Genomic DNA, 24,392 nt, shown 5'->3' on the forward strand with positions numbered 1-24,392 from the left:
TTATTAATAATTCCATGTAGATCTACAAATAACTGTAATATTTTCAAAAAACTGCTGTTTTGTTACAACCCCATTTACATGGGATCATCATATGAACATGCAATAAATGAAAAACCCTGTACCTTGAGACAAAATTGTTTAAATTACACAAAATTCAACCTAATTGCTTTAAGCCAAGTGGCAAAAAGTGTGCAATGAGGCTTTCGGCATTACTTGATCACAGTGGAGCCCGAAGAGCAAAACAGAGGACCTGTAAAAGAGAAGTAGCCTCTCTCTCTTGAGCAGAAGAGCCCTGAAGTGGTGCAGCTGGAGGAGTGTGTGACCGCCATCATCAGATGATCTCTAGGGCTGTGGCCTTTTCTCTTGGCCAGAATCAGCATCCCTTCAGACCCTATGGGATCAGTTAGCCAGTGCAGTGCTATTCATCAGATGACTAAATCCTTCCCATTACAGAGTGAGAGAGAGAAAAAGGATAAGCGATATAGGCAGAGAGAGAAAAGATAGAGAGAGACAGAGCACTCCAGGGGGAAAAGGATGATTAGAGAACTTTGAGGCAGCCATAGACTTTAATTACACTAACTGTGGAAGGAAAGTACTTTGGAAGTTCATGGAAGTGCTCCATAAACTGTCCTAAAATGTTTCACAGGCCGTTCTGACACAGTCAGGCAGCAGACTGCGGGCACAGTGGCAGGCTGGCACAATGCTTCCAGGTCGCCTCGGTGTTGAAGAGTAATAACAGTGGGCTGAGGTAGATTAGCAGCACTACTTACACACTTGGCGACATCTTTTATGAACAGTACTACCTTAATGTCATGGAGGCTGTAACTAACACTTACACTAAATCAACTTAAACAGAAACTTAAATGGCAAAATGATTGAAAACTGATGTCAGAGAAAAAGGATGCAAAGATATGCAAATAACGGCTCTCAGGATAATTACTGTCATTTATTTGCCCCCTCCTATTGGCTCAAGAGTGGATTACAGAAGCAAAGATCGACTCTTAGAGCCAGAGCTTTGGCAGCCTTTCAGTCACCATTACTCAGTGGTGTGTCTCAATTGGATCTTTTCAGTGAGCTCAAGATCATCTGGGAGGCTCTTCCACTCACTCAAAGGCATCAGTGCTCAGGCGAATCAGCATGTGCGTGATGTTCTTGGTGGTGCTTGTGATATTACAAGGCCTGGATGGTATGAAGCACTTATACTGCATGAAATCTCCAAAACACAATGGACAAAACTATAGCATATTCTCCAAGCTAACATATTTTATTACCTTGATTTTTCAGTAGCTTGAACATAATCATAACAAAATCAAGGTCCTATGGACTTATATTCTCCTATAGTCCTATAGTCTCTGATAAAGGGACCAGAGACAGATCTCAATTTAGACTCTTTACCTAGTAGTCTAATAGACCAATGGGCGAACAAAACTAAAGATAGCTTAAAATTGTAATTGACCATAAACTGACACCTCTCAGTTCAGTGGCCTCATCCATCCATTATCATCTATGGAGAAGTAGAGGGCACAAGCAAAGTCAGAATAAGCCAATTCCCTCTCTTCATTAGTATTCTTTTCATTCTGGCCTTAAATGAATACCCCATTTCTCTTCTCTGGAGTTTCTAAAAGGGCACCCCAAAGTGAAAAAGTCGAACTGAGAGCTGTGCTTCAGTGACTGGTCCATCCCTGTACACCAGACACTTGACATTAAGCAATTCTTTTTCCACTGCTTAAAGCAAAGAAGCACAGATCGTAATCAGATGATTCACCTGTCCACCGAATCATACTCAAATCAAAAGACTAAAGCTACCAGCCATGTTCTAGTCATGTTCAACCTAAATGGCTAAAGGTCTGGTCCACATTTTCTGTAAGACTCGCCCACTTAGAAAGGATTAGGTGTGTAAAGCATACTATCATCTTAAAAACATCGCAAGAATTAGATGTTTTGTTTCCAGTCAAGACTTGGAGAAACTTGTTCATGCCTTTATCACCAGCAGGGTGGACTATTGTAATGGGCTCCTCACCGGCCTTCCCAAAAAGACCATTAGACAGCTGCAGCTCATCCAGAACGCTGCTGCCAGGATTCTGAGTAGAACCAGAAAATCTGAGCATATCACACCAGTCCTCAGGTCCTTACACTGGCTTCCAGTTACATTTAGGATTGATTTTAAAGTACTTTTACTCGTATATAAGTCACTAAATGACCTAGGACCGAAATATATTGCAGATATGTTCACTGAATATAAACCTAACAGAGCACTCAGATCATTAGGATCGAGTCAGTTAGAAATACCAAGGGTTCACACAAAGCAAGGAGAGTCCTCCTTTAGTTACTATGCCGCCCGCAGCTGGAATCAGCTTCCAGAAGAGATCAGATGTGCTAAAACACTAGTCACATTTAAATCTAGACTCAAAACTCATCTGTTTAGCTGTGCATTTATTGAATGAGCACTGTGCGATGTCCGAACTGATTGCACTGTATTTTACGTATTCACTGTATTTCATGTAAAATCATTTTCTATTTTTAACTGTTTCAAATTCATTTTAATTAAGTCAATTTTTAAATCATTTCCAAAGTTTTAAAATTGCTTGTTTTTATTTTTTAAATATTTTTCTTCATGACTATTTTACTTTCTTTTATGTTAAGCACTTTGAATTACCATTGTGTACGAAACGTGCTATATAAATAAACTTGCCTTGCCTTGCCTTGCCTAAAGGATAAGGTGTCTAAATTAATTAAAATTCAACTCTAAAATCAGTCACTTTAAATAGCACAAATGAATTTAGGCATCACCACATTGTAATGTACAGCATAAAAATATAGATATTCATTCTATAATTTTTCATCAATTAGTTTAAAAGTTTTTTTTGTTTGTTTTTTTGAAAGAAGTCTTATGCTCAACAAGGCTGCATTTATTTTAACAAAAATACAGAAAAAACTGTAATATTGTAAAATATTATTACAGTTTAAAGTAACTGTTTACTATATGAATATATTCTAAAATGTAATGTATTCCTGTGATGGCAAAGCTGTATTTTCAAATCCATAAATGAATAGAAAGTATAAAAATAACAACATTGACTTGGAATAGAAATCTTTTGTAACATAGCATTACAAATGTCGGTAACACTTTAGAATAGGTAACACTTAGCAATGAACTACAACATTTTTTCTCAATAAATTCTTAATTTGCTGCTTATTAATAGTTAGTAAGGTAGTTGTTAGGTTTAGGTATTGGGTAGGGATGTAGAATAAGGTCAAGTAGAATAATGAATTAATATGTTCTTAATTAGCACTAATACATGGCTAATAATCTAGTAATATGCATACTAATAAGTAGAGCCCGACCGATATATCGGCCGGCCGATATTATCGTCCGATATAAGCTAATTGCATTTAAATCGGCATCGGCATTTATAACGGCCGATGAAACATGAGAAACAGAGTCTCATGCTTCACTCATGTTATGAGTGTTGCATAGTGTGCCCACCAGAGGGAGCTCTGCAGCTCCAGAGTTAACAACAGCGCCAGAAGTCCACTACAGAAGAAAGCGATCACAAGCCACGGAGATGTAACTTACTGTTTTGACGGTGAGTCTGTCGTTCGTCATGTGAAATGATTGTAGATTTAGTTCATACCCTGTATATAAAAACTGTGTGGTAGTTCTAGCTAACGGTCCTATCATTATCACTTCTAAATATTCTGTAACATCACTTACAGCCGCTAATGCATTGCTATATTAGATTAGCCACAAAGCTAATACCGTGTTTATCAGCTGGGTTCAGCGTTGCCCTTCAGATACAACGCGATTTGCGCTGCGCTATGGCGTAGGCAGAGTTTTAAAAACGTTTAGCGGGAGCTCTTTCATAGTCTGTTGTTCCTCCTTTCGGTCAGGAGCAAACATGTATCTGTCCCATTGTAAGAAGCGAGCGATAGCGCTAGTCCTGCTGATGAGAATTAAGAGAGAAGCAAGGAAGAAGAGGCTACCCTCAGGTCCAGAGAACAATTTGGTGAATTCAGGCTGGTTACGTTACTCTAACGCTAATAGCTTCCTTTTTAGCAGGCCCCTTAAATGCTTGCTATTAACTTGTTTGAAGGTGGTTCTTCTCAAAATTGACAGCGGTGTGTTCATGACACTAACGTTAACCATTCAACTTCGAATTGATTCGGTAATCTTCCGGTAATAGTAGGCAAGACGATGTTTTGATTCAGACTGCACAAAGAGAAGAGGAGAAGATATACGGGTCTGTTGTGAATGTGTCTGTGAGAGCAAATATAGTGTAGTTACAGTAACTACAGTAGGTGCGTCAGAAATGATTAAACCAGAGGGGACATGTAAATAAATGTGAGCTGAACAAGTGCTTTTTTTTTTTTTTTTTTACATATTGTTTCAAAGCAGCTTTACAGACATAACAGGAAAATGTTGAAATAATATTGTTAAATATAAGTAGGTAATACCTATTGCTTGACAAATAAAAAAAAAAATATATATTTCTCATTTTTGCCTATGTAGGAGATCCCTGTTTATTATTATTATAATTCTAATGATGACATGAGTAATGATACATGGTGATATTATTAATACACATGCTTATTCTTTCTCTGTCTCTCTTTTTGCCTACAGATGGCTGAAAAAGGTGAATGCTGTAGCAGCAAAGTGTGGGACTACTTCTGCAAATACTTTAACTTTAGTATTATAATTTATCTCTACTAATAAGCAACTAATAGGTGTTACCTATTCTAAAGTGATATCCAAATTTATTTACTGTCACTTTTGATGAATTTAATGCATCCTTGCTGATAAAAAGTACACTTAATATTACTTACCCCAGACATTATTATTATTATTATTTATCAGTGTTGAAATTAACTTGGTATTGAGTGCTAGATCAACGGTCCCCAACGTTTTTAGTGCCAAGGACTGGTTTAATGTCAGATAATATTTTCATGGACCGGGCTTTAAGGTGTGACGGAAAAATAAAACAAAATAAAATGATACGACTGGCATAAAAACTGTGGTATATTGTAAATATAGTAATAACATGAATCCACTGTGTATTCGTATGCAGCTTTATTAGTAGCGTCCTCATAACATCACGCCAACAACATAACATGAATAACATCCTCTCTGCCCCTAACGCTCACTGACTCTGGTCGCTATGGTGATGTTTAAGCATGCCTTAAAAATATAAGATACCGCAAAAATCCACCGATCCCGGCTCTACTGGTTAAATCAGCGTAGGGCTGTGCCACAGTGTTGTTTTGTGTCGAAAATTTTAAAAAATATATATAATGAGGGAGTACATCATGAATCAATTTTTCAAACCGTGTTTTTGTCTTTTCCTTAATCACTACGGTACCCTTATAATAAGTGTTTATATTCGGACTATTTTAGTCTTGTTGGGGTCGGCAACGCTGCAGAGTAGCACAGTACCTGCATGACTCGCCATAGATGTAAACAGAGTGAAGTAGCTCCGGCTACAATGTTCTTCCGCCAGACGAGAGCGCCAAAAGTTACCGACTGCAGCTTTAATTTAAGTTATTTATTCTTTCTTGTGTGGCCCGGTACCAAATGACACACGGACCGGTACCGGTCCGCGGCCCGGGGGTTGGGGACCGCTGTGCTAGATGACATTAAAGGAAATCGAAATTTAAAAAAAAGAGGAAATGAGCTCAATTAAATATCTAATATTGGCCAAAACTCTTAAATTCAGATAAAAACAAACCTGATACATTATATTATGTATATACTGTGCATCACTAACTTCAGTCAGTTAATAGTTTGCCAGACTGAGAAAGTTGCTTTCTAGGTTTGTATGAAATATGCATCTGACGATCTGCAAACAAACAAATCATATACCACTTATATTAGAAGCTCTAGTATAGTGGTCTGGGCTGACAAAGAGTTAATAAAGACACTCTAGCAACACACAAAGTATTCTCAAACCCTCTGGGATTGCTGAGGATTACAGGGATTTGAGTAGACACTGGATTAAGAGATCTTTTTTTTTAAAGGAGAAAATACAGATAAATTGTGGTTTTCTCCTTGAACATGGAGCATGCACTTAATCACTGCTAGAGACTGGGCTTGGAAGCTTGAGACTCCTTTCTGGTTGGTCTGTGACTGTATCTTCAACAGTGGGCTTGGGGGTCTCCAGATCCCTGTCAGAAATCAATTGCAACCTTTGCATTTGCACCCACTGCTTGTGCAAACAGGTATAAGGAACACACAGACCAGCTGTTTAGAGGGATTCACAGGGGGTTTGTCTAAAAAGGTGCGAATGGGACCCTCTGTCCTGCCGGGATGAGTCGGGGGAATCTAACCATGGGTGGCAGAGGGAGTTTATTAGCATAACCTAGCCTGCAGACTAAAGGACATTCAGAGGCTCGGTGGGAATTCACGCCAGCGTGTGATACACTCGCATTCGCTCGCTTGCCGCTAAAAAAGAGAGTGGGTGAGTCACGTGATCAGGGCTGTGAAAGGGTCTGCGTCTTGGTCACATGCAGCCGACATGATTCACAAGCCCCAGAAGGCATTGCCTAGAATTATGCCCTTCCAGCACACTTTAATTAGGTCTCCGTTGTGGGATGCATATTGTACAATGGAATGGGTGAAATTGCATTTGGGTCTCGCAAAAAGGCGTTTTGGGAGGGCCCTTTGGGTTGTAGACAAAGCTTTTTGTGATTATGATATAATAAGACAATATTCTCCATATTTACCACCTTAAATTCATCGCCGACATTCACAGACATCCACAAATGATTCTCCATCACATGCAGAAATGACAAGAAGATCATCAGCTTTGGTGTCGAAGGAGTTTACAAAACAAAAATGAAATATGAGAGGTCTTTCAAAACAGAAGACGGCCGCAAACGAGGCCTTGGAAATTCACAGAGTGATTTAAATTCTCTGAATTTCACACTCAAGCACAAAACAACACCAGGCCTTACTCCCAGGATGCCTCTCGCTATCTGCATAAGACAAAAACAAACAAACACAAAAACTAGTTTAAGATGCTTACCAATGGGATTTTAGTCTACTCTTGGGATTATGGATTTGAAGTATTTGTTACTGCATCTGCTAAAATCCGTGGCTGATATTAGGCCATGTGTAATGAGGTTGTTGTAGAGTAGGGTGATTATCTGATGCTGGGGGGATTATGGTGGTTTGGCCCATGTTTAGCACAGGAATGCAATATACCCAGGACCCAATATACACAGCAGATAGAAACAGACTGTGAGACCTATTCAGAGAGGAGACAGGAAGAGAGAGAGAGAGACGGACAGACATAACAAACTCTGAGACCTTGTGTACTGAGACCCTTCAACCTGTTAGACTACAGCTGATCTACTTTAGTTGAGTGTGTGTGTGTGTGTTTGTATGCCATGTGTGAGAAGATAGTTGGATGTGTGGGAGTGCTACTGGGAGGGGGGTGCGGTGGTGTGGGGGAAATAGAGACAGACTAAAAGAGGCTGAATACAGAGAGACAAAGAGAGAGAGAGAGATATTCAGACAAACTTCACTGAATATTGTCTGATTTAAATACATTGATGAAATTCAATGTTTAATCTATTTAATCTGGTTAAATGTCTAAAACCAATCTCAAAGTACTTCAAAGTAAACAAAATGTGAACAATAAAAATAACAAAAACTAGATTATAATAAATCAGTAAAGTAATGTGAATTAAGAATGATCCATAATGAAGATATTTGTATATTTATTTCTGTGATATTTTTTCCTATATGCTGCTAAGCTGCAAATGTTTTGGCCATACCAATGTACAGTTATATGTCCTGCTAATAAAGCACATAGACAGGGCGAGGGACAGGAAGACAGAGAGAGAGAGAGGTAGTGTTGGGGGGTGTACTTGTCTGGATGGTGGTTGTAAAGCAGCCGGTGAACGCCAGAGTTTATTTTCCTTTGGCCGTAACTGACTGAGCTGTAACACAGTTTACACAAGCCTCATTCATATGACCAGCACACAGACACACAGTCACACTGACAGTCACACACCTTGACCAGCGCTTTCCACCGCTCACACTGAATGCATTCACATGAATACAGAACCCCTCTCTTCATCTGCAGCGCCCTGATGACTCCTGCTCAACCGCCGTCTTCTTCAATCATCAATTTAACACTAAAATATTGAACTGTAACACGTACAGCATTAGTGCCTTTACTGATGTCTTTGTATTGCAGTATTAGAGCTGCAACTAACGATTATTTTTCTGTCGACTAATCTAATGATTATTTTTTCGATTAGTCGACTACTTTAATGATTATTTTTATTACAATAAATAATTAATCTAATGTTCTTTTTTTGATTAGCTAATGAATCCTTTGGATAACTTTACAAAAAAATATAAGTACAACTTCTAATATAATATTTCAACCTTTATTCATTTTCAACCAATGTGGTTGATGTTTTTACAGTATACAAAAATAAAGAGGCAAAGAAAATTATTTTAATATGGTAAATATGAGTTTACGATAGCGTTTATAATTAAACCACAGTAGCCACAAATTTACAGTTGTCTGAGACGTCATGAAATGTTCTTTAGCATCACAAACCATAAAATGTAGTCAGGGTTCTGCTATGGTTTAGCATGGTTTCCAGATCTGGAGCTGATTCTGGGTAGCTCGGTGGTTTGTGACTGTTGTCTCGCGGCGCACTGTCTTTTAAGGGGCCGTTCAAATATTCACAAGTTCGTTATTTCCAATGTAGGCGCACAGTATGCATGCTCATAATGGAAGCGACGCAGTCACGACGCGCACGCGAAAACAGGCGCGTCCACACCGCATCAAGTTGAAAACATCTACACTTTTCAGAGAGCCGCAAGCGCACCGTGGGTGATGTGACAAGAACTAACCAATCAGCTTCATCCTTTCCCGTAACAACGTTGAAAGCTCAGCTAAGATGAAGGAACAGCTGATCATAGCTATATATGGATTGCCATTTTTAAATAAATTTAGTAGCAGAGCTACTGCAATCGATTTTTAGTGCTGCAACTCCATTTATCCTTTGCTGAAATTTCCGCGTCTTCATGGAGAGAGCACGTCATGGTTGCTTAGCAACAGCAGATGCCCCAGGGGCGCAACTGCCCGAGCGCTTTGGAAAGAAGGAGAAAGCGGTGTGACTAGCCTTTTCCATGCGTTTTTAGGCGCGATATAAATAAAGTAAACATTTTCATGGTATTATAACTAAAACTAAAACAATGGAAAACCCCATAAGATAACCTGTAGAAAGAACAACAACAAACATTTAAAGCACATGGAATAACGTAAGTGTACTTTGAATGATTAATTTACACTTTGAACGATTACACTATTGTGCATCTGTAATTGTAGTCGCGATTAATATAATATATAAATATAATATATGTTGTGATGCCTAAATTTATTTGAAGAATGAGTGATTATGGTTTTTTTTTATTAATTTAGACATAAAATTTAATTTCAGCCATAGCATGAAACTAATTATTAGCTTCAGGCATAATTTTATTATCAGTTCATCCTAATATTCTGCATAGAATTCATCAAAGCATGACCGCACACATTAAAAAAATAAGAAAAGAGTCATTACACAAATGTCACTCCATCACCCCGCCCACTACTTACAGAGCATCCTTAAGCCCCGCCCTCTTCCATTTCCACACAATGAGTGATAACAAATAGATGTCAACAATGACAGGGGTGAGATGGAATTAAGGGCCTGTAGAAACATACTAAGCCAAGTATAAATAGCGACCGACCATAGTTATGTTAATGATAGCATTACAGTGCACCAATTTGCTGTTTCTCAAGTATCTGTGACAGGCCACTATTCTGCTGTCAACCTTACATAACAATTAGCTCACTTTTTATGGACATGTTTACAAAGGACATAAAACACTGTAAGCAAAATATTCTACCCTAACACAATAGACATTCAGCCGCTTGAAAGCATTTTCACGACGGTGGCTGCGCCAGGAAAAGAAAGTCATTATCACCGCGCTTGGTGTAAACTATAAAATCATCCTGAGCGCTTACTTTCTTTTTACTAGATGAAGTCATTGGCGAGGCAATAGGACCAAGCCCGCTCATTAAGAGAGCACATCATGGAATTGTTTCTGATAACCATCAGCTTAACACAGAGAAACAAATCAATAGGTGTTGGCTCGGTTCATTACGTAACAGTCAGAGAGAGAAAAAACTGCTCTGTTTGGTCTTCTCTGCTCTTCTGGAACGAAGGTACCCTTATGAAAAATCATTTGACTTCGCCATGCAAAAACAACCTGGCTCAACTTTCCAGATTCACCGTCATCAATCTTTACAAGGTCTGAGATATGCTTCCCTCTTTGTTTAAGAGCTAATGGAGAGGAGGAAATCCTAACAGGGCAGCTGTCCAAGTGAAGCTGGGGCAAATGAGCACCCTGGGGCAACTTCTGATGATCAAGCAAAACAATGACCAGCCTGGATTAAGTGTAGAGAGAGAGAGAGAGAGAGAGAGAGAGGCCTGTAAGCACTCAGACATACTGACGGAGTGTGAGTCAGCACTGCACGGGGAGGAGAGGATGGAACAACTCAATAACAGGAACAGACTGAGAGAAAGACAATGTATCCACTACAGAGTTTCTGATGTGTGACTAGGAATGACAGATGGCCGGACAAAAAGGGAAAAATTATGTTTGTGTTTACTTTAACATGGTAACATGATGGACTGTGTGCAGTAGAGGTTGTACAAACAAATAATTATTATCTACTTTGCTGACTTACTTGTAACATACTTACTAGGGATGCACCGGTTGACCAGCCATAAATCGGAACCGGATGGTTTTTGGTCTTTTTTTCACATACTGACTACATTGTAATCATTCGCTATCACGTAATTAGTGTGGAAATATTTTGAAATCAGTGCGCAGGACACGGGCAGCCGTTCAGCACTGGAAGTGCAGAGCTTCATGTCTGAGGCACAGATAACAGGAAGCGAACAGCAGCTGGTGTACTGGCGCACAAAAAGCCTTTCCCTGCGCGAGCGTACTGTACCTGTCCCTACACAAGCGGCGACAGTGAAGCGATGTTCAGCTCAACTTCTCGAGTGTTGGATGAGAAACGAAACCGACTATACTGTTTATATATTATTATTTTTAATTTTTTTGTAAAGTATAACTTTAAATTATTATTTTTCTTTTACCTTAAAAATACATTGACTTAATTTGATTTAAAAATCACCTGCTATAGCACACTGAAACAAAGTGTTTCATTCATCCAATGAAGAAAAATTTAGGGTAATGATTCACATCTATATTTTTTAACTTGAGCAAATAGTTATTTATTTTTCATTGGCTCAAGTAAAAAAATATAGATGTGAATCATTACCCTATTTTTTTTAATTGGACGAATGAAACACTTTGCATCTTTGTTTATATTCGCACCAACATTATTTGATTTTAACATTTTGGAATTATTTATATAGCATACTTTTTTATTATTTAAAACCAAATTTAAAAACTAAAACAAATACTGAATGCTGATTAAGAAACATCTTATTGAATGTGTGTTGATTGTGGTGTTTGGACTGTAGAACTATGCAGTTGTTGCCTTTAATTTCACATGGTTACAGTTAATCTTTTTATTTAAGGCCAGTTCTATGTAGTTTCAACCCAATTCAAAAACAAAAGCTAAATGCTGATGTTTTTACCATCTATGTTTTATTGAATGTAGGCTACTTACTGTGCAGTTACTGCCGTTAATTTCAGATGGTTAAGGTTAATGTTTTCAATAGCCAAAAGCCAGTTTGGCCTATTAAATACCAAATAAACATCTTGTTTATGCATACTTTCCTTCTTTCTTGTTTGTTGCTTAAAAAAAAAAAAAAAAAAAAAAAAAAAAACACGGAAATCGGTATCGGCCAGTTTGCTTGTAAAAAAACGGTATCGGAATCGGCCATGAAAAATCATGATCGTGCATCCTTAATACTTACTGAGTTGTAACATTTCTGTCATGGACTATTTTGGCTTGTTATCCTGATTTGTGCATGTACATTTGATATTGTCTTGTTATGGCCAGTATTGAATGTATATTTTCAATAATTAAAAATTACAATTACAATAAACAAGTTACCCAACAACTGTCTAACTCAAAAATTAGCTAGTTAATGCATAAGGTGTGTGACACAGTGGTTCTCAACCAGGGTTTTTTTTTATTATTAAATATATATATATATTTAAAACAAACTGCCCACTCACCTATTTTTTATTTTTTTGAAGATGAAGAAAACAGTTCTTGAAAAAATCACTGCTCATTGTTTCTATGGCACTCTTATAATCCTTATAATCCTAGTTTCTGTGAATAATAAATGTTTGAAAACAACACTTTGTCATCATTACAGGAGAACAACCAGAGGAAACATGCAGGGGGGCACCTACTGTAAATGATCGGGCCTCTAAATATTGTCTTGAATAAAGGGGGCCTCTGCATTAATTTATCTAATTAAAAAATGTCAAATTAGGTCACAGAATGTCATATTATTAACAAAATATGACTGATTAAGCATTAGTCTGGTGCAACTGGTCAGTTCTATTTATTATATTTTTTTATTATTAATGATTATTATGAAAATTGCTTTATTATTGTGTTACTGATAAAAGTAATGGCACTACATCATTACTGTATATATCATGTAATTTGTACTATTTTTACTATTAATGTAATTTGGCTTGTTTATTTCTTTTTTTTCTGTTAAAATGATGGACAATATTTGGAATTATCCATGAATGCTGTTCAAATTCAGTAAATGGCAGAAAAAAAAGTAAGTTAAAACTACTCTGACATCCACAGCAGGGAATTAACTTGAATAAAACAAAAAATCTTTTTGACTATTTTGTGTTAACCCGGACATTGTGTCATTGGGAATTTTTAAACCTTTTTTAAACAACAAAAACAAAACACACACATATTCACATAAACCCTCTTATATACCTAAAAGCTTGGCTGTGTGATAAGGGTGCTAGTGAGGAATATGCTTTTTTTATTCTTAAGTTTTAGTCAACTTATGGGTGCACTCTCTGGAGCTCTACTGGGTCTGCTATAGTGAGTGAGAAAGAGTCTCACAGGTGTGTGCGTGTGTTTATGTGGACACTTATGTCACTGTCAGTCCCCAGGGCCCCTTCCTCTGGAAGCCCACTGTTAAATCAGGTGGCGACCGGTAGGCAGATAACGAGCACAATTACATTCAGCACACACGCTGAGCACGACCTATGAGATTGATCACCATCAAACCCGACTCCCCTCATCAGGACCCGAGTGGTGTTTGAGCATGTGGGACCGGCTGACCTGAAGAGTATCACAACATGCAGTAACAGGACAAATGTGGCGTTCTGCTCACCTGGTGCACAGCGGTATCTGGCTAATGAGAGCGTGTTGAAGCAAATGAAGGAAGTGCCGTTTACTGCTGCATTAACACAGGACTCAAAACACGCCAAGCACATGTGGAATTAACTTAATCACCAACATCACAGCCCTTAACTGCCATGTTTATCAACTGTACATCTGTCCACAGAAATCTTTCAATTAGTGAGGTTGACTAATTTATCTAGATTTTTTCTTTTAGTAGAGAAAGAGGAAGAGAGAAAAAATGTTATACAAATTAAAACGTAAATATGCGTGTGTGTATGTGTGTATATATATATATTATTTTTTTTTCTTATAAATTCTTACAAATAAATTTTCTTACAGCATAATATATATACACTACATATTATATATACATTTTATATTTTGTTATTTATATATATATATATATATATATATATTATAACCATTATTCATAATAAAATAATAATACAAATATTAAATATATATAATTTATATATATTTTTTCTTATAAATGATATACAAGACTGCATTATATTTTAAATATATAAATAAATATATACATGTGTGTGTGTATTTGATGTTTTATAAAATTTTTTTTTTTTTTTTTTAGAAAACAATGTTATTTCTCTGGGTCAAGTTAATGCAAATGCAATCTAATTATACAGGCTTTCCTTAAGACCAGTTAGTCAAGTAGTCATTAAACCAATCCACCGACTAGATGATTTTGAAAATATCTCATTTTGCCCATTTGTAGTTTAATTTCAACCCAGGCTTTAATAGCTGATTTTACATTTGGGTTGGGAAATTCTTTGCTTAGGTGGTACAAAAGTATTTATTTAAAAAAAAAGTAAAAAATCCCCACAAAGTTGCAACTAAAATGGACTCAAAAAATAAATAAATAAATAAATAAATAAAATCTGAGAAAATCATACATTTTACTTTTTAATCCCCTTCCCATTATGCATAGCCAACATTAACATTTCCACAAGCAATGGAACTTCCAGTTTCAGTTTTAGGAAGGAATATGCAAAAGAAACCAAACAAGAAATCCAGAACTGGATAACAAAATAACATGCAAATGTTGGGGACCAGCCGAAGTCTGCAGACTTTTCCGCGCCGATTTTGTCATATATGTTAATCATGCCAAATGAGTCTAAATATGCGCTAAACAGAAGATTGTATTTTTCTTCAACTCTGCTGAGTTTCCGCTGGGCACAGATTGCGTGTGGGCTTGGGTTAATGCCATGTTTAAGCAGACAGCGCAGTGGCCCACGATAGGTGAGAGGTCATCTGTGTTTCACATCTCTTTAATCAAAAAGGCTGAAAAGCAGACAATTTGAGCCGACAGAGTTGTGACTGTGGTATTAAAGAGCAGTCGACAGTTACGCAAAGTGCAGTACAAAAAGGGAATAATCCCTCTCCTATCTATTTTGCTCTCTTTGAGTCAGCACAGGCCAGGTAAAGTGCAGCACTACAGCCAAATAACCAGACAACAAAGGCTCGCGCTGCGTTTTAGACAGGCACAAACACCCTAGACTCTGTATATCTGCACTGACAAAAGTCAGAACAGACACAATACTTAAGGATGAAGATTCATTTCAGACAAAATCGAACCAATAGGCGTCTGTTTCCTGTCTGTGGGACTCGGCAGGTTTGAGAGGCTTCAGGGGGTTCAGATGCATCTTCTGAAACACTCTCATGTTTCCAACTCTCGCTCCAGAATTCCCACCTCGCCGTATCCATGCGGTCTCGGGACGAAGATCGAGATAAACAGCTGATACAATCGCATGGCTACTGGTGCCCGCTTTAATCCTCTGCCAATCCTGTTCGCCAGAATAAACAGCCCATCGAGGCCACTAACAAATCCGAGAGCAGAACAGATACGGAAGTGCAGAGAGTGTACACAAGAGCACCTCATCAACCCTGCACGGACAAAAAGGTGACCGGCGCTTGGGTCAAAGCACACTCTATTATTATTGCTACCAGCTATGTTCAAACTAATCGAGCGGTATAGGGCGCTTCATGCAGTAGAGCCGGCTTCAAGCAGGATGATGGCTCTACAGGGTGCATTTTGGAGCAGACGACACTGAAAGACGGACACACTTCACACTGCCGAGGCAGTATGGCATCGAGCCATTCTGCTGACATGCACACATTCACTGGACATTAACACTCCTGCCAAACTGCGACAACTTGAAGGCAAAACTGTTTGAGAAGCAAAAACCTGCTGAGAATTCAGCCGTCGATTAGTGCTGGAGGGATTATAACGTGCACTTTAGACTGCGGGCTTAAATACGACCACAGAAGAATAGAATTATCATATTAGACACAGACAGAGCAACAAGTCTGTGGGGATATTATTATTAGCGAGAGACTAAATGAGACGGAACGTTGCTCCAGGCTCGCTGTACTTTACATTACACCTGGATTAGAAAGCTAAATGAACACCTCTGCAATTAAAAAGAATCGTAGCACATGGAAGCCAAATGGTGAAGTTAGTATTAGCCTGCAGTGAAAATCTGTTCCAGCCCTCTGTATTTTTACATTATCCAGATACATGAACACAATTAGGATGTGTTTTTCTTCAATGAGGAAAAAGCTGTTCAAACACAGCTACTGATGACAGAAAGATTTCTAATTAGATTAGGCAAACCTATGTTTGAGAGAATTATGTTAATGAGATGATACATGATAATTAGGATCAATTAACTGTAAAAAAAGAAAAAAACCGAGGCAGACTGATGAGGGAGTGTAGCGCTTTCACTGAGGTGGGGCGTTTGAGGAATTCTGTGTGAATTAATTAGAAACACTTTAATGTTTTATACACTCTGGCTGTGTATCAAAACTGAGAGAGATGCCTAGGAGGCATTCCTAGGCATGTGCATCATACATTTTAAAAAACATAAACATCAAGACCCCAAAAATGCCGTCTGGAGCCAACTAGATTTTAAGACACAATCATGATGGATACATGCTCTCAAGTGATGTGAAAAACTGTTGTTGCAAAAAGATCTGTTTTTTAGAGACAGACACTCGTACATCATAACTATAAAGAGCTATTTTTAACTGGTCTGACCCTACTCTAACTCGTGTTACCTAATGTAGTCGGGTCATTGTCCACAACGAAACGAAGCCACAGGCAAAGACTGAGAGCATGAGCATCGTGTCCAGACAGACAGCCCAGTATTTCAATCTGAATGGATCCATCCATCCATCCTCGAGGTTGATACGAATCCACAAAATCAATAATACAATATGTTGAGTTGAAACTGCCTCTAAAGTTTTTTTTATTTTTTATTTTTTTATCCAAGGTGTCAGTGAGGACAAAATTCTGTGGTGCTTTTCGTGCCCATGTTTGGACAATCTGCTCAAATCTTTTTAAATCAAAAGAGTCTTATATGATAAAGAAAGGTTTTTATATTCATTTACTCTATTAAATTATAACATATTATGAACTACTTTTTTTTAAGGACAGATTAAATATTGAGACAATTATCTGTTACAAATGTAAATTCATATTGCAACCTAAGTTTAAAAAATGAAATACATTTTAAGACATGTTGAATAGCAAGAGGACGTTTCTGCAGAATTGCCCAGTCAGGTTACTTCAGTCTATATTTTGACTTAAATAACTGAGTTAATGTTACTACATAAAATGCATTGTAATTTACTTGACGAAACGTGTAGTTTTTATTATGCAATAAGAGGAAAAGAAATGCAGCGCATTTAATAAGAAATCAGACGCATTTACACGATATCCATAGATTTCTGATCATGCATTCTTTAACTCTTTATAAAGGTCATGAAGAGCTCATTCTCAGCGCATATCATCAATAATATGACATCAACAAGATCTTAAAGCACCGCGTAAGAGCTGAGCTGCCTATTCCGCAGGTATACACGATTACAATGGCAACAACTTAATGTGAGTTTTAACGGACAGCGATCCGTCACGCGAGATGCTGAAGTATCCAACAAAACTGCATCTTGCGCGCCGCGCGCGACTGTTACATTCTTCTCAGCCGCGGAATGTCGTCATGACAACAAGAGCGCATACATTTCAGCACATCATAAACAAAACATCCAGCCTGCGTTTGAGAGCGCAGAAACACCCCGAGACGCGGGGTCTGGGGATCAGGCATCATTTCCGAGCGAGAACGGGCCCGCTATGACGGTGCACCGTGAGGAATGAATGGAGCGCGATTAACGGGGATATTCCGCCTTACCGGTTGCTGTTTGTGTCGAACGGACGCTTTCCCCAGCGGCGGCTGCTGATGCCTCCTCTGGAAGCCGCTCTTCGGGTACTCGCTCCAGGCTTTGTTGATGCTGATTCGGTCCCTCTTCTCTCTGCCGTTGTCTTTTCGCTCTTCTCCTGTGTCCAGACTGCTGAAGTTCCACACGATGAGCGTTTGGACCAGAAGCACTGTCAGCGCGGCGATTAACGCTGACCGCGATCGGCGAGCCATCTTACGGGCACACAGACTGCCGAACATCTTCACCCTGAAGCGGCGAGGGGCCACTGCCTTGTGCCGACAGTCCGCTTTGTGGCTCGGCGTCGCGAAAGAAGCGTGGAGAGGGAGAGAGGGGGCGGTTGGGTAGAGCTCCGCTGGAGGAGAGAGAGAGAGAGAGAGAGAGAGAGAGAGAGAGAGAGAGAGAGAGAGAGAGAGAGAGAGAGAGAGTGTGGAGGAAATATGCCCCCTCGTGGTGACACATGTAAACTACACGGGGGTCATTCCACGAAATGGGCGCCTTTTCCATTTTGAAAAGGGGATTTTTTTTTAATCAAATTTTATTAGATAAATAATGCCTGAACTGTTGTGTTAGTTCATTAAGTGGAGACACTGCAGGCAAAAAACACTGTTTTTCATGCACATGTCAAGTTTTTGTCAAGTTTGAGATTTTTAAATATTTTTTTTTATAAAGTGTTTTTTTTTCAGAGTAGTGGATGGAAAACATCCAAAAGACACGTTTAAGTGTTTCTTTTATAGCACTTTATCTATTTGTGTCAACAGATTTCAATTACAATACATATTTTTCACCAACACTGAGCCATAAATCTCCTCAGTACCACTTACACAAACCAAACTTTACATTTTTATTCCTGTCTATATCTGTTCATATATAATTTACTTGATTATATACAACATTGTATTCCCCCCAAAATGCTGAAAATATAGTGTTTTCTGTCAGTTCTAAGCATTTTATGATAAAAAAAATTATTAAATTATTAAAACAAGATTTTTGAAACTGACATCATCCAGTGTTTAGAGTTGTGTACTAGAAATCTATGCAAATTGATGCATTAGTGCATATTTCAATAAATAATGTTTGCAATTATCAATGTAATCAATCAGCTGGATAAGGCGATAAATAATAGTTTTTTATTTGTTATTTTTACCCTATTCACCTGCATTGTCTCACATTAAGGTGGTTTGATATATGTTGAGATATAGCTGTGCCTTTAAAAAAGCAACAGGGTTACAAATATAGTTACTTACCAGGCATGCTCAAGGCAAGGTCACGATACTAAAAGGTACTTATTAGAAAGATAATTTATGTATTTATTCCTTTAAATATAGCCTACTATATATATATATATATATATATATATATATATATATATATATATATATATATATATATATATATATATATATATATAAAAAAAATTGCATATTTATATTTTTTCTCTCAACCAACCACAGGAAACACTCTAAAATCAGGCTATAATAATAAGACCCTATAAAGACCCTTTTTTCCAGTTTAAGTATATTATTTTATGTTCTGTAATACCTGCCACCAAACAATTTAATGCTGATATTTCAACAAATATCTTGTTTGCAGTGGTTTGCTGTTTTCAAAACTGATATATCTTTATCTGTAGACAACCCTAAGAAAATATGTTTTTCTTTTTAGTGGTGTTGTTCATTATTTTAAAAAGTGAGAAAGTTATGATGATAACAGTGTTGACATTTAATACATGTAAATTTTGTGTTTTTATTAAAATGTGTTTACCAATGTATATAGAAACATATAGGGAGAAAATAAAAATACTAGCTTCTTATTTCCATTTTTTGTAAAATTTCAATTTGTAATACAGCATGGAGAAAGAAAGACCTGAGTGGGGATAAGCTTCTCAGACAGAATGAAGATATTAAATCATATAAAAATAAAGTTACTGGATTTTTGAAAAATGCTTAATACAATAAAAGAATGGCATCATATATATTTATATATCAGATATTTTACTGGTATCACATATTCATTAAAAGTCTGTTTTTACTCATAGGGAGGGGCACAAAACCCAACCTTTTAGTGGAAATACCCATGTGAAGTTTTCAGGAGGGACCAGAAAAAACATGATTGCTTAAGAATAAATCTTGGCAAAAATATATATATAAAAACCCCCACAAAATACTGTAATGTCTGTGTGAAACTTTAGCAAGTTTTTTTTAGAGGTTCCCCTTTCTGCTGAGTGGTTTCACATTGATGTGTGTGCATCTGTATGAGTGAGTATAGCCTCGGGGTGAAGGTGAATAGCTACATCATCTTTCAACCAGCCTTTATTATTGTTCACCCGATCAATGGCTGCTAATTGATAGTGTTAACCTGTCAGATTTAGAAAAAGAGAGATAACCCGGGGAGCCATCAAGATAACTTCCCGATACAATGGACCCAGGTGAAGCATTGCCTACAGTTTTTTAATCAAGACTGAGACCATCTTTCATCCCTCATAGCACTGCACAGACTCGCACGGCAAGGAGACAGGTTTTCCATGGGAATACCCTCTGTGTCCCTCTTCAGGAGAAGGAGAAATAAAGAGAGAGATATGTGAGAATGCGATTCTGCTTAGACATCTCAGAGCTACGCGAGCACTGCTGTTTGTTCACAGCATTCTTGACATCATTAAAGTTGAATCTGCTACCCCGATGCTGCTGCTCTATAATTCACCACTCTCTCATTGAGATGGAGATCACAAGGCTTCGATGAATTTGAAAGAAAGCACAGGGCAAAGTCACACTTCATTCCTCTCGCAGAAATGGCAGAAACTCCCTCGGGCAGAAGACACTGAGGTGTGCAGTTATGAAGGGGCTACGCATGTCGACATTCGCTGTCAGTATAAGCACGTGTGGGTCATTAGATCTAGCAGAAGGGGAGCTGGAGTAAGAAGTCAGGAAGGTGCCCTTGCACAGATATTCTCTCCATATGCCTTCTCTGCCAGAACTTCTCATACAGTAGTCTCTACCAGGGGCGCTGCACAAGATCCCGGGCCCTATGCATAGGCAGTCCTAATGGGCTATATATTTAGGGTGAAGATGTTCGGCAGTCTGTGTGCCCGTATAATATATTCCAGACTTTTCAAGGGCCCTCTCTTCCTTTGGGGCCCTGGTAATCAGTACTGGTTTTACCCCCAGTCCGACGCCCCTGGAGTGAACATAAAATATCAATGCCTAAAATTTGTCATCATTGTAACATTTACCTATTTAGATTACAATTATTTTTTTATTTTTTTATGTTTTTGAAAGAAGTCTCTTATGCTCACCAAGGTTGCATTTATTTGATCAAAAATACAGTAATAATAACTATTTAAAATAACTGTTTTCTACTTGAATATATATTTTAATTTATTCCTGTGATGTCAAAGCTGAATTATCAGCAACATTTATGCAAAAACTATTTATTTTACAACATTACTGAATTCTTCAGCGTCACATGATCCTTCAGAAATCATTCTGATATATTGATTTGATGCCTAAGAAACATTTATTATCAATTATGAAAAAAGTCATGATGTTTAATATTTTTGTGGAAACCATGATACGTTTTGAAGGATTAAATTATATGAAATTATATGATTTTTGAATATTAAAGGGTTAGTTCATCGAAAAATCTAAATTTTCATTCATTCATTAATAACTCACCCTCATGTCGTTCCAAACCAGTGAGACCTCCCTTCATCTTTGGAACACAGTTTAAGATATTTTAGATTTAGTCCGAGAGCTCTCAGTCCCTCCATTGAAGCAGTGTGTACGGTAGCTATACTGTCCATTAGTGTTGTCAAAAGACCCGGTACTTCGGTACCAAGTCGGTACTAAAAAAATTTAAATGTGACGGTACCAGGTTTCTTTAAGTACCGGTAGTACCGAGGTCCCGTTCAAACCCGATTCAGCACTATGATTTCCGCGAAGCAGAAAATGAGGACGGAATCTCAAAATCCAGTCATGAAAATGAAACTTACATTTTAATATGGACAGTCATATAATTTGTCAAAGTTAGCATAAATTAATCAAATCAAATCTCCATATGGACCAGTATCTGTAAATGTTAAGCCGCAAATGTTGCTTGAAATATGAATCCGTGTTCTGCGCATCTCTGTGTGAAATAATGAATGACAAAGACGTGCGGGTTTGTTTACTACATAGACTGAAGCGCATGACGCTTGCATTAATTTCAGCATCTGAGCTTCAGAGTTCTCTCTCCATAAGCGATCTTTTCAGTTTCTCACACATGCAAAAGAGAAAGAGAGCGAGAGTCTTACCACGCTGAATCGACACGCTATATGTAAACTATTCTTTATTGTCTTTTCCTGTAATGGAGTTCATTTAGAATTATTCATATTCATTTTTGAACGCGCAGAAGACATACCGTTTTATTACTATTTTTTTTACAGAAACCATCAATGACCAAAAATATCTTAAGCATCACCACCAGTTTTAAGTTCAGTTAAAATGACAAATATGCATTCATTAGGCCTAAAAGTTAATTTTTACATAAAGGCATTGTGCTAGAAATATTACTATTATTTAGTAAAATGTATGTGATACTGCTACTCCTGTTGAAAAAATTTATAAAACTTTATTTTTCAATTCTCTCTTCACAGCAGTTCAGTCAGTGTACTGTTTGAGTAAATGAATTACTCCGGGATATTGGCTTGTTTGAACTAAGAGGGAGTGTCAGCCACATTAAAAAAGTTAACAGCTTAACTCATTTGTGGATTAATGCGTATTGGAGACGCGAACCGTTTTAAACGATTCAGTTCAATTTGGTGAACTGGTTCAAAAAGATCCGGTTACATCGAATGATTCGTTCGCGAACCGGATATCACAAACTGCTTTGTTTTGAACTCTCTCACAACAGACATGAAAGAGAAGACAATGCTGAATTAAGTCTTAGTTTTTGCTATTTTTGGACCAAAATGTATTTTCGATGCTTCAAAAAATTCTAACTGACCCTCTGATGTCACATGGACTACTTTGATGATATTTTTCTCTAACTTTCTGGACATGGACAGTATAGGCTACCGTACACACAGCTTCAATGGAGGGACTGAGAGCTCTCGGACTAAATCTAAAATATCTTAAACTGTGTTCCGAAGATAAACGGAGGTCTCACGGGTTTGGAACGACATGAGGGTGAGTCATTAATGACATAATTTAGATTTTTCGATGAACCCTTTAAGTTCAGTAAGGAATAACTGACTCTGATCTATAACTGATATATTTAAAGGTATTTGTCCAGTTTTTGCACTTAAATTGCTATTGTGAGTAGGATTATTTCTTCCGCATCTCATACAACGCCTACTTTGCTAGTTACAAAATGTCATTTTAAAGTTGGTAATGGAGGCTTGAGCCTTTGATAGCATTCTAATGCAGTTACTAATTAAGTTATTTGAAAGAGAGCGGGAGAGAGAGAGAGAGAGAGAGAGAGAGCTTGTGTGAACACCTCTGTGTCCCTCAACAGTGTTTTGCAACAGCTTCTCTTAACAGCGCTGTTATTACCTCACTAGTGAGAAATGTAATGGATAGCCTTTAAATTGCTACACTATATAGGCTAACTGATAAAATCGTCAGGGAAGCTGACAACACCTTTTTGAGCAAATTGCGTGACCGTTATTACAGTTAACTATGCGAAGTGATATGGAACTGTAGTGATGTGTCGTTCTTGAACGATTTGTTCATTTTGGGTCTATCCATAGACAGTAAAAGAAATGGACACAGCGACCCCATTGGATTCAACGGAGACAAGTGAAGTCAATTAGAAGCACTCACTTCCTCGGGGTCGAGCGTACTGCGCAGACTCAAACTGAGTTTGATGACGTAGATGTCACGTGAGCAACCTGTCTGACAATTGTAAGTCTTCTAATCGCTGTGCTAAGAGAAATTTGAATCACCCACCGAGTCTTGCAGACGTTGTAGAATAATGTCCCGTTGCATTTATGGACACTCTATGGGCTTCTCCCTTGACTTCATGCCTCCACGTCCACCCGATTGCCTCATAGATAGTAAAAGATTGTCTGCGAGCTTCTCCTCCTGTCCATATGGTAATTTCTTTACTGTGCGACAGAAAGTCACAGGTTATGACACAATCGTTAGCCTATTTTTACAAAAACTGCTTCTACGGGGCCACAGCGTAAGATACAAGGTAATGGGGCCTTTTATACATTTTTATGTTTATTTAGAAATAATGAATGGACAAATTGAGTCTTTAAATGCCTCAGATGTAAAGTTATTCGCTGTCAAAGTGACGCCAAAATGAATGGGAGTCAATGGAATGCTAACAGCAGGTGGGGGTCCGCTAGCCAATGGCGGCGCCCAGGGATGCTTCAATAAAATATGAAACCCTGCCCCCCTGGGTCTATCGGTTTTTGACTCGTTCCGTAATCACGTGACATACCCATACGTTAAACCAATGCGGTATTGAGCCTGAAAGAGAATCGATTAGTTCATCTTTCGGGTCTTCAGGTTGTTCGTTCTTTTGTCACGTGACAACATTGGCTAATTAGTAATTCGTTAATTTACAACCTTCCTTAAAAACGGGTGCATAGTACTTATTATTATTTTTTATTATAATTACTGGTTATGCTTTACATTTTGTCCATATGGTGGCAAAATCACTTTGATAAAGAAGAGTTTTTTTTTTTTTTTACAGTGGATTCTAATCTTCAAAAATGACCTTGTTGTATGATTTATGTCTTTTGAGTTCACCCTTCATCTATAGTTCATAGACTATAGAACTGTAGTGTTACTTGTTTAGGAT

The 24,392-nt window shown here is 37.8% G+C and overlaps 1 protein-coding gene across 1 annotated transcript in view; it reads right to left on the minus strand.

The window, feature by feature from the left end:
- Positions 1–18,182, minus strand: part of xylt1 (xylosyltransferase I) — a 65,382-nt gene extending 47,200 nt beyond the window's left edge. The window contains exon 1 of the mRNA XM_059557977.1: positions 17,582–18,182. Within this exon, the coding sequence (XP_059413960.1) occupies positions 17,582–17,848 (267 nt within the window). The 5' untranslated portion in view covers positions 17,849–18,182. The remainder of the gene's footprint in view (positions 1–17,581) is intronic.
- Between the last annotated feature and the right edge of the window lie 6,210 nt (positions 18,183–24,392).

The sequence above is a fragment of the Carassius carassius genome, chromosome 9 (genome assembly GCF_963082965.1).
Source record: "Carassius carassius chromosome 9, fCarCar2.1, whole genome shotgun sequence".
Taxonomy (NCBI): Eukaryota; Metazoa; Chordata; class Actinopteri; order Cypriniformes; family Cyprinidae; genus Carassius; species Carassius carassius.